General features: G+C 33.2%; 1 protein-coding gene across 1 annotated transcript in view; it reads right to left on the reverse strand.

The window, feature by feature from the left end:
- Positions 1-3,438: 3,438 nt before the first annotated feature.
- Positions 3,439-15,000, reverse strand: part of URI1 (URI1, prefoldin-like chaperone) — a 69,877-nt gene continuing 58,315 nt past the window's right edge. The window contains exons 7-11 of the mRNA XM_008587016.1: positions 13,580-13,748; positions 11,380-11,740; positions 9,133-9,275; positions 7,937-8,189; positions 3,439-5,214 (exon numbers count right to left, since the gene is read on the reverse strand). Of these exons, the coding sequence (XP_008585238.1) occupies positions 5,032-5,214; positions 7,937-8,189; positions 9,133-9,275; positions 11,380-11,740; positions 13,580-13,748 (1,109 nt within the window). The 3' untranslated portion in view covers positions 3,439-5,031. The remainder of the gene's footprint in view (positions 5,215-7,936; positions 8,190-9,132; positions 9,276-11,379; positions 11,741-13,579; positions 13,749-15,000) is intronic.

Consider the following 15,000-nt stretch of genomic DNA (forward strand, 5'->3'; position numbering starts at 1 on the left):
CATGATTAGGAATAAAGTCATATGAGGCCACGTGATGAGAACCATACCAATTCTAAACTTATATGCACGCAATGCCTCAATTCACATAAAAAAGAAAATGAGTAGTTTTTCAACAAAATACTATTATACTGATTACTTCTCATATTACTTTTACTACTCTATCTGCACGTTGCTTTTGTTCATGCATATGACCAAATAACATCACTGAAACTCCACTCCATTCCATCAAGTCAAAATCAATTCTCTCATATATGAAGTTTAAAAAACAACACAGCTTTCAAATTCATATTTTTAAAAAGGTGATCTCACCATGAATAAGCAAGATTACAGAGACATTATACAGATTATACATTTCCTTACTAGCTAAGTGTTCTTGTTTAGAGGGCAATTGTTTTAGTCTGTTTTGTGTTGCTATAACAGAAACATCTGAGACTGGGTAATTTATAAAGGAAATGTAGATATGCAAACATATATATTAAAATGATGTCCTCAATAAAAGAACAAAACAAATATACTTAAAAATAGATTTTACTGGGCTGGCCCGTGGCTCACTCGGGAGAGTGTGGTGCTGATAACACCAAGGCCCCGGGTTCGGATCCCATATGGGGATGGCCGGTTGGCTCACTGGCTGAGCGTGGTGCTGACAACACCAAGTCAAGGGTTAAGATCCCCTTACTGGTCATCTTTTAAAAAAAAATAGATTTTACTGTGTTTTAAAGAAATCATACAGTAATTGTACAGATGAACCATCAATCCTACTTGTAGGACTCTACCCTGAAGATACACCTCCCGTCATAAAAAAATATAGACAAATTTATTCACTACATCACTACATGGATATAGACAAATTCATTCACTACATCACTACATGTATACCAGAAACAACTTAAATGCCCATATATAGGAAATTGGCTGAATAAACGATGCTCCACCTGCACAACGGAGTACTACATCTCTGTAAAAAATAAAAATAAAGGAAGATCTCTATAATCTGATGCAGAGAGATTACAAGGACATACTCTTAACTGAAAAAATGAATGTCATCCTTCATCTAAGAAATAAAGACATACAAGAAAATACACATGTATCTGCTATTTGTGCAAAAGAAATAAAGGTTAAAGCAGAAACTAAAAAGTGACTTACAGTGGGTAGATGTAAGTGATAGAAATAAGGTCTGATGCAGAGAGATTACAAGGACATACTCTTAACTGAAAAAATGAATGTCATCTTTCATCTAAGAAATAAAGACATACAAGAAAATACACATGTATCTGCTATTTGTGCAAAAGAAATAAAGAAAGGTTAAAGCAGAAACTAAAAAGTGACTTACAGTGGGTAGATGTAAGTGATAGAAATAAGCTGGGAATGGGAATGTCGTAGGAGGAAAGAGGAGGGTTGACACTTCTCTGTGTAAATCTTTTTATACAGTTCTGACTCTTAGAACCCCATTAATGTTTCACATTCTTTTCACATACCCCCAAAATAAACCATTAAAACTAACCAGGATGTGGAGAGAACCCACAATAGAATACACACAGTAACAAATAAGCCTAATTATAATGCAAATGAATAATAATCACAATGAAGAGGGTGGGAAAGAAAAGAACCCAAGTAAATTTGAAAAATTTTCTTGACGGATAATACAAAGCTGAAGACAAAAAAACCATAAATAGTGTAATGTAGTTAAATAAATGTGTTTCTCCTGGGGGTACAAATTAGCACTTCTGAAATTACTTTATGTGCATATTAGTTTGAAAAAACAATGAGTAAATAAATACATTGTGGATAAGAGTCAGGATTTTCAATGTTGGAGAAAGAAGTCCCAAATAAGGAAAAACTGAAATGAATCTTGTGGTATTAGATTTGAATCAGAAGTATCAGTATAAACTCGTAATTTTTAATACACAGACATATATAAATAATGTGTATTGATTAGTTTATATACATATATTTCCTAGCAGTATCCACTGAAAAGCCCAAAAAGCAACGTCACCCCAGTGACAATAAGCATGCTTAAGTAAGCAAATCCTGGTTTGTAAACACCATTCTCCAACAAAAGATATCAGGGATCCATGAAGAAGTGCTTGATTCCAGGGATGGAACAGGAAAAATACAAGACAAGATTGTATTATTTTGTGGTGTCAGAGTAACAAAGTGTTCAAAAATAACAAAAGCTTGCTGAAAGAACTCAGGAGCTAACTCAAAGGAGTTCCTAATGGCCAACAGCAGAACAATTTGAGCAACAAAACAAGGATAGTATTGGATTTTAACCCATAGAATAAAATAAGTATCCAGGATTCCACATTGATACAAATAATTAAATAAATTAATAAATGGGGAGAAATAGAGGCACTGATTTTAATTACAAAAAAATTCCAAGAAATAAACGTAGAAGGAAAAGACAAAACAGAAAATCACATTAGGCATATCGCATAGCGATTAACTGTTGCACACAATATCCACCAATAAATGCAAACATTAGTGGGTTTGAAGAGAAAAAGATTTGCATAGTCTCAAAGTATCTCTCCTAAGATATTAAATACAAAGGAAAAGACAGTAACTTTTCAGTGGAGATATCTGACCATCTTAACCAAGTGATATAGGTTAACATATATGAAGTAAGGACCCCCTTGAAATGTCACACTAGGATTTACCTCTGATATAAACCTCCTAATATTATGCATTTCTGTGGTATTCTTGTCAACAATGCAAAACCTCATTCTAATCACGTGAGTACATCAAACAAATCCAAATTAAGGAACATCCTACAAAATACCCTACCAGTACTCTTCAAAATTTTCAGTCATAAAAGACAAGGAAAAACTGAGGAACTATCAGAGGTTGGAGGAGACTAAGGAGCAATAATAAATAAATGTAAGGTACGGTCCTAGATAGAACCCTGGAAAAGAAAAAGAACATTAGTGGAAAAGTTGGCAAAATTCCAGTAAGATCTGTAGTTTATAGTATTACACCAATATGAATTTCCTGGTTTTGATCACTGTACTACGGTTATACGTTATAATATTACGGGAAGCTGGATGAGGGGGTACGTGGTAACTCTGTGCTATTATGAGCAACTTTTCTGTAGGACTAAAATTAGTTCAAAATAAAAAGTTAGAAAAAAATGAATCTCTTGGTCTGCTGTTCAGTTTCATAATGGTTTAAAACAGATCACTTAAGAACAGTTTCATTTTGTCCCACTGAAACTTAAATTTAATACAGAAAAGAAAGGCATAATTTCAAGTTACAATTTAAAATTCTGCTATAAGACTGAAGCTATGAAATGGAGCGACACTATTTCATTTGGTCTTCAGCGGAACATACAAAAATGTGCTACTGAACACTTTTTCTTTGCTTTTACTACCATCTCGTTCTATGAGGAAAGACCTATTTGAAGGAAGTAACACAGACTACATAAACAGCAAGCTTAAAATGAAGTTCATGAACATGAAAAATTATTTAATGACAGTACTCTTGAAATTACACATCTGTAAAGAACACCACAATAGCCCTGTAATAACGTTTGTTTCTGGCGGGGGGGAAAACGTCTAGCACAGAAATGCTCACTTGAATAGCAGTTGGAAATGGTGGCTCCTTTGTGTATGTGATTTGTCCTCTTGTTTTGGTTTGGGGGGAGGGGAGGTAGACTAAAAGAAAAAGTTTTAAACCACAAAATATATGCATAGTTGATCAAAATTTAGTGTAGAACAAATCTACATTTTTAGGTGATCTTTCACAATCAGTCCCTCTGTTCTGAATTACCCATTAACTAGTGGGGATTCAAGCTCACTCCCTTATCTTTAAAATACATATTCATAAAACTTTTACAGTTATGCTGTTCTAGTTACAAATAGCTTCTACTTTTCTAGGACATAATTTCACTTTGTTTAAGCAAGAATTCATTAAAGAAGCTATAAATAACCGTTAAATATTTAGCCATGAATAGAGGGTGGACTGGCATTGATGGCTTATTTTAGTACTAATGCAGGATGCTTTTTAAAAGCTACATTTTAGCATGCATCAAGCTAATGATTAACACTTGCAGTGTAATTTTCAATGTTAGAATAAATTTCTCCTTATTTTAAGGAGTTTGCTAAAAGTAAATATGTTATTTCAATTATTTACTAGTAGGAAAGTAGCCTTAAAGAATGAAAATGTAGGAAAGATTAAAACATACAAACTTTTTATTGAAAAAAATCTTTTTTTTTAAACAGCTAGACAACCTTTCCTTCTCTACTAAAACATAATCCCAGTGAAAACTGCACATACCAGGGAAGAAATGCCTATGAAACTGTAAGAATTCAAGAATCTGTTGTGTGGTGTATGTAGCATATATATGAATCAAAGACATTTCTAAACTCAATTCTGAATCATAACATTCACAACATTTTAGAGACCAAGTTTCATAAAATTTTTACTTGAAGAAAAAAAGAAACATTTTACAAAATATCATTCTTCCAATCAGAAACTTTCCCACAGGGTATATGTAGCTCTCTGCCTTAAAAATTATAGTATGACATTCAAAGTGGAGAGGTTTTTTTAAATAGCCACCTAGCTGCAAAACCTACAAGAAGTAGATTTTTTTAAAGTGCCTTTAAAATGCAAAAGCAAGTAATATAATTGTTGAATCTATCTGAAATTTTAAAAGTTTCTTTAAAATGGTCCATATGGCATGCACAACCTCACAGCTGGTACAAAACTGCCTGTATTTAGTTTGAAACACAAAAACAATGCGTATGAACAGTATTCTTGGAAAAATAATTAGAAATGCTGCTACTGCATCATAAGGCAAAACCTAGACAAGTGTGTTGACAATATTCAGAAAATTAACAAAACAAGCTGAATATTAAAGTATTTAAACATTTACTTTGATTTTTTTTTTAATACCACTGATAAGGGTAAGAGAACTTGCTGTCAAACTAATGCAGGATGCCTTATTTCAAACTACATGTAACATATTTTGCTATATATACTCTAAACAAATGCACAACTGCATTTTAGGATGTAAATTCCCATTTTCCTAGGCAGGGCCTAGTTTTTCTGTTGCAATCTGGCAGCTTTGAACTTTGAAACTCTTTTTGCAGTATCTTCTGATACTTCTGACAGAACTTCTTTTCGTTCTGGAATGGTGGGTAGTACAGGATAAGCAATGGCTGGGTGTGGTGTTAAGGAGGACAATAAAAATTCTTTTTCTATTACAGTTCCAGAAAAAGCCTAGAAGACAAAAGTCAGGTTATGGTAATAAAATGTAAATAAGACATCCACAATATCTTTACTCTATTTATCAATTAGACATTTCTTTCCATTAAAAGTAAATTCACAAGATTTTTGGATAGACAACACTATAACATCAAAATAGTAATTGTTCAAAAAAACCAAGCACCATTAAAATTCTTCTTAATTACATCACCAAATATAAGTAATTTTTATAGTGCACATGCAAGAAAACAAAATGTAAAATGCTTATCTTATTTTAGAAAAAGCAAAAATGGATAAATAAAAGGTCCTCAAACTTTCATTGTATTCATGTCCAGCCCATGCTGTGAAAAATAATGTATTAAAATTAAAAATGCTATTAGGGTGTCAAATTCAGACTTTTGTACATCAGTTGATGAATGAGCTATCCTATGGTGGCCAGGCTGCCTGCTAGCCAACAGCTTAGTTTCTTTCACCAGTATTGACGTATCTATCAGTGGTGTGTTCATTTGTACAATTCTTTGAATGTTTTATTGCATCTTGCTTCAATTTGATTTAAGAGATTAGTGGAAACTTAAAAAATCAAAGTGCTGATATTAGTGGGAATAAGTGTAGGTTTCAAAATTTTACTAGTTAATGCAATGATGAAAATCAGAAGTTCCGCAAAAAATGACTCTTTAATTTCAACAGGATGTTTGCTGGACTTAATCTGGTCAATTTTATGTTCAACTGGAACAAAATTAAATAATATGTAAAAATTGCTGGAATTATCTTCATATAACATTTTATATAAAGATATATAAAAATTTCTGGTATTTGGGACTCTACCTTTACATCTTCTAAGAACTTATTATGACTAAAATTTGACATACAAATTTCCATGGATAGTTTGCTTCCCTTTACCTACCAAGTGCTCAAAATTAGTCAAGACAATGTATCACCTGAATAGTTTAAAAAGCCACCCTCCACCTCACCCTGCTGAAACAAAAACAAACAATGTCACCTCTCTTTGGCATTATTTTTGGAATCCAGCTCTTAAAAGCAGCTCAAAGCTTACTCTTTTTTAAAAACTCCACTTTATCATGATGAGCATAGAGCTTTCTTATTATATTAAAAACAATTTCAAAAAAGACAATATTTTAGGATTTAAAGATACTGAAAAATTATCTCTCAAAATACTTAACAAAATCATTAACTACTCCTTTGAAGTCAAAAAGTTTATAGCATCTATTATAACAGTTTAATACAAAATGCAAAGCTAGGGCCACGCCCGTGGCACACTCGGGAGAGTGCAGTGCTGGGAGCGCACAGCAGTGCTCCCGCCGCGAGTTCGGATCCTATATAGGGATGACCGGTGCGCTCACAGTGCTCACAGGCTGAGCGCGGTGCAGCTGGTCTCAAAAAGGCCAAAAAAAAAAAAAAAGGACAAAATGCAAAGCCAAAAAGAGTGAAATAAAAATAAGTTCCATACTCTGTAGCTGTACCATGATACATTAAGTCCTTACAAAATCATTATTTTCAAATACTTACTGGAAAAAATCTACATCCATTACCTGTTTTCTAAAGGTAGGGAAGACTATTTAAGGCAAGATACTTTCCAGGTCATCTAAGATCATTATACTGGGGGGAAGGGAGAATATTTTAATCATATGTACTGTCCCTAAATGGTAATGATTCATCCCCAATTACCATTTAGTACACTTAGCACAATTAGTACTATTAAGTACCAGTAATGAAATTTTTACATATGCCTATTTATATATAAATATAAATATTTTATATGTACTTAACTATATATACAAATGTTTATATTGGTTTTATACAGGTGTGAGTTCCCCAGTCTTCCTAAATACTTTTTAAATTGAAAACTTCAAATACCACCAAAACAAAAGAGTAAAACAATCAAGTCTGGGTATAATGGAAACCAAACCATATATTTCTTTTTTTTTTTTTTGTCCTTTTTGAGACCGGCCGCACCGCACTCAGCCAGTGAGCGCTGTGAGCGCACCGGTCATCCCTATATAGGATCCGAACCCGCGGCGGGAGCGCTGCTGCGCTCCCAGCGCCGCACTCTCCCGAGTGCGCCACGGGCTCTGCCCAAACCATATATTTCATAGATAGAAATTCTTATTTTAGGATCTCCCAACACCCTCCCACCGCCTCACCCCCCAAACTATATACAACATGGTGGGTAAAAGTGTATGAGTGAGCACTAATTTTTTTTTGAAGAAGGTCTACAGCTTTCATCAGTTTATAAAATGATTCCATAATCCCCCAGGAGTTAAGTTTCACCGGCACAGGCCAAATCATAGAAGAGTTTAGATAATTATCTGCCATGTATATATTTTTTTGTTTAACCAAAGTATCTAAAAGAGAACAGTATAATCTGCTATGTAAACTACCAAAAAATGACTACAGTCTGGTCTGTCAGTAATCATATTTAAAATAAACTACTAAATAATTGTCTAGCCAAAAATTTAACACATATGCCAATTAAGATATTTTTGAATTCCCATTTCACAGAAATAGAACTTCAAGACAAGCCATACTTTAACAAAAAATATTTTTGAGCTATTTTAATATGACAATTTTACCTGTACTGTTTGCTAGTTACTATAAATTTTTTAAAAATTATCATCAAAAAAGTACAAACCTAGTATTCAATGAATCCTATGTTTTTTAGGTTAAACAGCAAAAATCAGTCAAAGATACTATATGAAATTGAGTTAAAGATACATACCTCAGGTGCTCCTGATAAAGGCAGAAGTTTCTTTTGATGATTTTCTTGTTGCAGTTCCTCTTCCAAAATGCTCTCACTGGTGTCACTGCAAGTGGCTTCTTCACAGCTAATACTCCTCAAAACTCCCCGTCTATCATCAAATTCAGCAGCACTGCTTTCACTGGTATCACTACAAACACTGTTCTCTCTGCTTCGAGACTTCAGGATTGATTTACGAGGGACATATTCTCCATTCACAACATCAACAAAGACTCTATAATATTCAAACAACACACACTTACTTTAGGTAACTCGTAAAACTGAGAATAACTTTATAAGAATTTCTTTAAATCTTTTCTAGAAATTAATCTAAAATTTTTAATTAAAACTTTATATCTAAAATTTTCACATTCACAATAATTCTGGACCCTCAAATGACATATTTTATTTTTTGGCCTAAAAAAATAAGGCACATTTATAAGCATGTTCTAGGTGATAACAGCTTAATGAGCCAAAATTCTATACAATTTTAGATCTACTTATAACATACTTAGTGATTTTCACTGTTTTACAAATATGGGTCATGAAAACAGTAGGTATTTTCAATTGATAGCTTTTTCAAAAAACACCACAACAAAAAACTGAAATAGTGTAATTAATTTCTACTCTGAAAAGGTAAACTGCATGCCAAGCATGTTATAGCTGTGGTAGGAAAGTACTGCCCTAGCCCATTAGGAACACAAACTTTCTTTCTAAAGTTAAGATACAAGATTTTCTTTTTCTTTTTTTTTTTTTTTTTTTTTTCGTGACCGGAAAGGGGATCGCAACCCTTGGCTTGGTGTCGCCCGCACCGCGCTCAGCCAGTAAGCGCACCGGCCATTCCTATATAGGATCTGAACCCGTGGCGGGAGCATCGCTGCACTCCCAGAGCTACACTCTCCTGAGTGCGCCACGGGGTCAGCCCAAGATACAAGATTTTCTGACTAGACCAATTGGGAATGTTTCAAAAACACATGCAAAGGAGAAAAGGGAAAAAACATGCAACATTCCAACTGCTTTAGATTGGGAAAGCTTTCAAATACTAAGCTAATTCCATCAGAATATGTCTCTATTCAGTAAGTCTTCTGCGTTGCAGACAATCTTTTCCTATAAATGCTCACTTGCAAAAAGATGGAAGGGATCAGCAGATTGCCCTGCAGTCTGTGAATATCACTCACCTGTAAATGTCAGCAGGTGTCCTGATAGTAGGCAGCTCATGCACAGAATGACCACTGCTAGTGCTGTTTTTTCGTTTACGTTTGGCTTCTTCTTTCTTTTCACTGAATTTTAAAGTGGTGTTTTTTCCAGTATTTATTCGGACCTAAAAATTTCACAGCAAAAATCTAAGAACCTTTTGAGAAATTAAATGAAGGCCAAAACTAAAACAAATACCGTATAATTAAAAAAAACACCGTTGGTCCTCCATATCTGTGGTTCCACTTGCATAAATTCAACCAACTGCATATCGAAAATATTTTTTTAAAAAACTGCATTTGTACTAAATATGTACAGATATTTTTCTTGTCATTATTCTTTAAATAATACAGTATAACAACTATTTATATAGCATTTACACTGTATTAGTTATTATAAGTAATCTACAGATGATTTAAAGTATACAGGACATGGATGTGCATAGGTTATATGCATTTATTATGCCATTTTATATCAGGGACTTGAGCATCTTTGGATTTTGGTGTCCGAGGTAGGTCCTGAAACCAATCCTCCATGGATACTGAGAAATGACTGTAACAGTAAGGGAGGCAGTTGAAATTTTTTGGTGCTGAAATGATGTGCATTATCAGATAGGACAAAAAAGTCCTCATCTTTATTTCTATGACATTAAATTATATCTTCTTTAATGAACAATTCCAGTCTTCAGTGTTTTTATTAATGTTTATAAAGCAAAATACACTTAAACTAAATGGTAGATTCATTATAAGCCTCACATCCTTCCATTACTTAGATATTAATTGTTTGACTTAAATCATGCATTTCAAAACAAAGAGCACAATTAACCAAAAAATAAAAAAAATTCAGTAAGAATATAACACTTAAGTCATAAAAGCAATTAGATGATGCTCAACTACTTAAAATTTTTTAAACACTTCTAAATTTTAAGAAATTGAAAAACTAAAAACTAAAACTAACCCTGTTCAGAATTACTGTTATTCTTCTATCTCTACTTGGCATTTATGCCACACTTTCCATATTAATGACTATTCTTTCCCGTAACATCCCTGCAAATATTATTTCTTTTGTTTATCTAAATGAAATTAAGAAAAAATTAAAAGCCTGGAAAAAGAATCCTAAAACCAACTCTTTTTTTTGGCTTATCATTTCAGTCAACTTTTTCCAAAGAATTCAGGAAATGATCTCTTTAGTTGGATATATTAGAATATTTTTTAAAAAGCTGTATAATTATTTCACTTCATATTACAACAGTGATAAGGAACCTAAACATAATCAAATATGTTTTAAACATGTTTCATTAAATAATAATCACAGACCCTTAAGACTGATACCACAGACCCCTAACTGTTACAGGTAATTGGGATACCACGTGTAGAAAGAACACTAAACTGAGACAAAAGATTCCCTGTTTTATTACTAACCAGCTCTATGTCTTCTAGGCCTTAAGTTTCCCTGAGAAAGACAAATTAGACAGATAAATTCCCAGTGGCTCCTTACAGCAATATAGGAACAGAGACAGGGCAAAGATAGACTTAGGGTAGCCTATCTTTCCTCTAACCAGAGCTAACCTGCTTTGATCTATTTTAAATACAGGGTTTCTACAATAAGGATTCAGGAGACAAAAGGCTTTTGATGCTAAAGAAAAGCTGGAAAACCTTGTTTTAGAAGATCTCTACAGTCACTCCCAGCTCTAAAATGCCAAAATTCTCAAGTCACAATTGCCCACAGTTGTTTGTATTTACTTTGTCAGAAAGGGAATTTTTACTTCCTCTTAAATTTTCCCTTTTTGCTCATGATGTTCTTAATCATTTTATGCCTACAAAGAAAACAAATACCCAGTATAATTAAAAATTAACTACTGTAGTAACTTTCAACATTCTAAGCACACCAAAATACCCGCAATATAATTAACTCCAGGATTCTTAAGAAAACTCTCTGGACAAAGGACAGGTGGAGTTACTGTTGTTGCCATTCAAATCCAATTCCTTTCCAGACCCAAACAACTCAAATTCTATTGTGGCTTCAGAGAACAATGAATTAATATCAGCTAACTAACTAGAAACTTTTTTTCCTTTTCAGATAAATTGGTTGGAATAAGAGGCAAAAGATTTTCCTGTTTGGCACTACCAACAATATTAATCACTATTAATATTTTTCTTTTAAAAAATATCATAGGTGATGTTTAATGTTCAAATTATATGCAAAGTTACTAAAGTTAAAAGTATACAAACCCTTTTAGGTTCAACAGTATGAGAAAAATATATTGTTGGTACAGAATTATCTCCAACCCCTAAAGCATCATGGTCATTTTCATTATCACCATCATCTTCATCATCATCTTCATCTTCATCATCTTCTTCCTCATCATCATCTTCATTATTGTGGCAAGAATTTGAACCATTCACTGAACAGTTCAATTGACTATTCACTTGACCACTGAACATTTCTGAACTTGTTATATCCTTCTGACAATTACTGGGAGTAAGAGAGGCTGTTACTGGATGCATCACATTCACATTTGGGTTTTGATCTTCTTTTTCCTCTTCAGAAGATGTTGTATCTTCTCCATTTGCAATCACAGTATCAAGCTTACTAAAAGAAAGTGAGAAAATTAACTAACAAGATCAAACAAACATACTAGAATTTTACATATTCTAATTTTCAGTTTATTTCAATAGGTATGAACTAAGATTTTGAATAAGGTATTTTTTAAGCCAGAATTCTAGGTTAAAAAAGAAAAAAGTTTTGAAATAAATTAACAAAAAAACATTAGTTCCTATGCCACTCTGGTATCTTGCAATTTTTCAACCATGAGCAGAATACAGCAGATGAAATTTTTTGTCTTTGCAAAGACGAAGCTGGCCACACACAATAGAAATTCAAGTCAATAATACAGGAAGAAATTTGTAAGAACTTCAGAGAATATGTATTCATATTTAAAGTCCAAAAATTAAAGCCCCAGATCTATAACACATTATTTTCTATTTTTAGACTCAGAATATTTTAAGCATGTATTACTGTAATTTTAAAAATAAAGGATTTGTACATATGCACGTAAATATATTTATACACACAAATGCACATTTATCATGCTTCACTCTGTAAAGGAATTGAAGACCTTACAAAAATAACAAAACCAAAAATAACATCATGCAAAAATAGAAGGAGAATCATAACCAAGAAAATCACGATTGAAAACTAGTTTTAAAAATGAAATAGTACCAGTTACCAAAAAGATCTAAGAATTTACAGGTGAAATGGCAGAAAGAAAATTGTTTGTGCTTCATGTCCTATTTTTCACAGAAACTAATTACTGCATATGGTACATCATTTAAGGAAAATAATATAGGAACTTCTGTAGTAGCAGACTTCATTTAGCACTTTGACAATTCTAAGTGAGTGCTAATGTGTATTTCAAACAGCAGTTTGGTGAAGTTTCTCATACATGTAACTACCTGACCAGATTACAAATTGCCTGCTCAATAAACAGAAAAGTTTGCAAAAGGAAAGCAAGCATAAACATTTTATAGTATCAAAATTAAATTCCAAGCAAATTTTTCTTTCTAACAAGTAATTCAAAGATGGAGCATTATTCTGAGTGCAGTGTAAAAATACTGTAGCCCTTCTCCCATTATTCACAGTTTCACTTTCCAAGGTTTCAGTTACCTACGGTCAACCACGAAACGAAAATAGGTGCGTACAGAGTACAATAAGGTACTTTGAAAGGGGAGACAGACCATATTCACATAGTTCTATTACAGTATACTGTTATAATTGTTCTTTTTTATTATTGTTATCAATCTCTTATTATGCCTAAATTAAACTTTATCACAGGTACATATGTATAGGAAAAACACAGTATATATAGGGTTTGTTACCATCCACTGTTTCAGGCATCCACTCGGGGTCTTGGACCGATCCCCCATGGATAAGGGGAGACTAACTGTACTTCACTTAAAATTTAATATATAAAGCACCCATAATTATTAAAAGTCAATTTTCTACTATAATAACTTCATTATGTAAAATATGGCTAAAATCTTATAATAAAAAATGGAGATGTTGATTTTAAGTATTTATGTACATGTGCATACATGGGAATGAGCCCCATAATTATTAAAAGTCAATTTTCTACTATAATAACTTCATTATGTAAAATATGGCTAAAATCTTTTAATAAAAAATGGAGATGTTGATTTTAAGTATTTATGTACATGTGCATACATGGGAATGAGCACAAACACAGTCCTAAAAGAAAATGCTCTAGAAAATATTTATCTTGGTGTGAAAATATTATTGATGATTTAATACATTATGCTTTTCTGCATTTTATTCAATGAGCCCATAATATTTTATTAATGAGGGAAAAGATTAATGAGGAAATGTGCATAGAAACAAATTTTCTTGAAAAGATAATCTGTTATTAGGTACCTATCAAGTTCACCCAGCAATTCTTCTTGTCTCTCTAGTTCTTCAAGCCGAGCCCACAGTTTCTTATCAGCAAGCAAATCCTTGGATTTTACATCATTTGCAAAATCTGCTTCAAAAATGTCTGAAGTTTTGGGTTTGGAATGAGGTTTATGAGCAATTCGGTGTTTTGCTACTTAAAAAAAAAAAAAAGAAAGAAAGAAAAGACATGGCTGTTAACAGCCCACATTAAAAGAGCATAAACCCAAGCTTGGTGAGACTTTCTTTGGAACGAAGGGAATGCTGAGAAAGAGGAGGAATGATTTTTAAGCCAAACAGGAGAACTCCAAGGAAACGTGTCTCTTAGAGCCTTGCTACTAAAAGTGTGGTACATGGACCAGCAGCACTAGCATGTCTAGGGAACTTTTCAGAAATGGAGATTCTCAGGGCTTTCCCAGACCTGCTGGATCAGAATCTGTATTTCAACAAGAGCTCCAGAGAATTCACATGCCATTAAACATTGTGAAGGGCTACTCTAGAACTTCAAAAATGCATAAGCAGAAACAGACACGATACACTCTCAGATTATAATGTAAAATTCAACAAAAGAAATACCCATTTACCATCCTTACTGAAGAGAATTTTGTTACTAAAGTAGGATACAAAAGCCTTATCATAGGATGCTTTACACTCTAAGGCACTGTCAGGAAAGAATACCCTAACAGGAAACAACAGAAGCTAATCTCTGGAAAGTTCTACTACTTTTTAAATTGCTTTATTTTACTTGTAATCCTCATGTGAGGGCAGGAATTAGATCAAATCTGAACTCAAATCTATCTGCTTTTCATTAAAAAAATAAATAAAAGGATTTTTTAAAATAAAGCAAATTAAAGCTTTGTTTAAAAATTAAAGAAAGTAATGGGAATTGGTCTAAAGTACTGTCTGTTATGAGATATGGATGGTACTACCAGATGACCTCAAGCCCATCACTTATTCAAATTTACATCACTATTTTCTTTTTCTTTTTTTTTTTTTTTGTCCTTTTAGAGACCGGCCGCACCGCACTCAGCCAGTGAAAGCTGTGAGCGCACTGGTCATCCCTATATAGGATCCAAACCCACGGCGGGAGCGCTGCTACACTCCCAGCGCCGCACTCTCCCGAGTGCGCCACGGGCTCGGCCCTACATCACTATTTTCTAAATTTGAAAATATCAAAATTAGGTTTCATAGCTTTATTCACTATAATTATTATTGATAAAACAGTACTGACAATTTTTATGTTTCAGACCTGTAGCATACATAATTTTTCTTTGGTCATCACAAACAAAAAAATCTTAACTTGCCTTTCTGCTCTTTAAATTTAATATGTCTCCTTTATTTGACCTTCAGTCTTCCTGTTACTTGTGATGCCACTTCACTATAGATATTATGGCTAGAATATGCCT

The sequence above is a fragment of the Galeopterus variegatus genome, unplaced genomic scaffold (assembly GCF_000696425.1).
Source record: "Galeopterus variegatus unplaced genomic scaffold, G_variegatus-3.0.2 Scaffold4217, whole genome shotgun sequence".
Classification (NCBI taxonomy): Eukaryota; Metazoa; Chordata; class Mammalia; order Dermoptera; family Cynocephalidae; genus Galeopterus; species Galeopterus variegatus.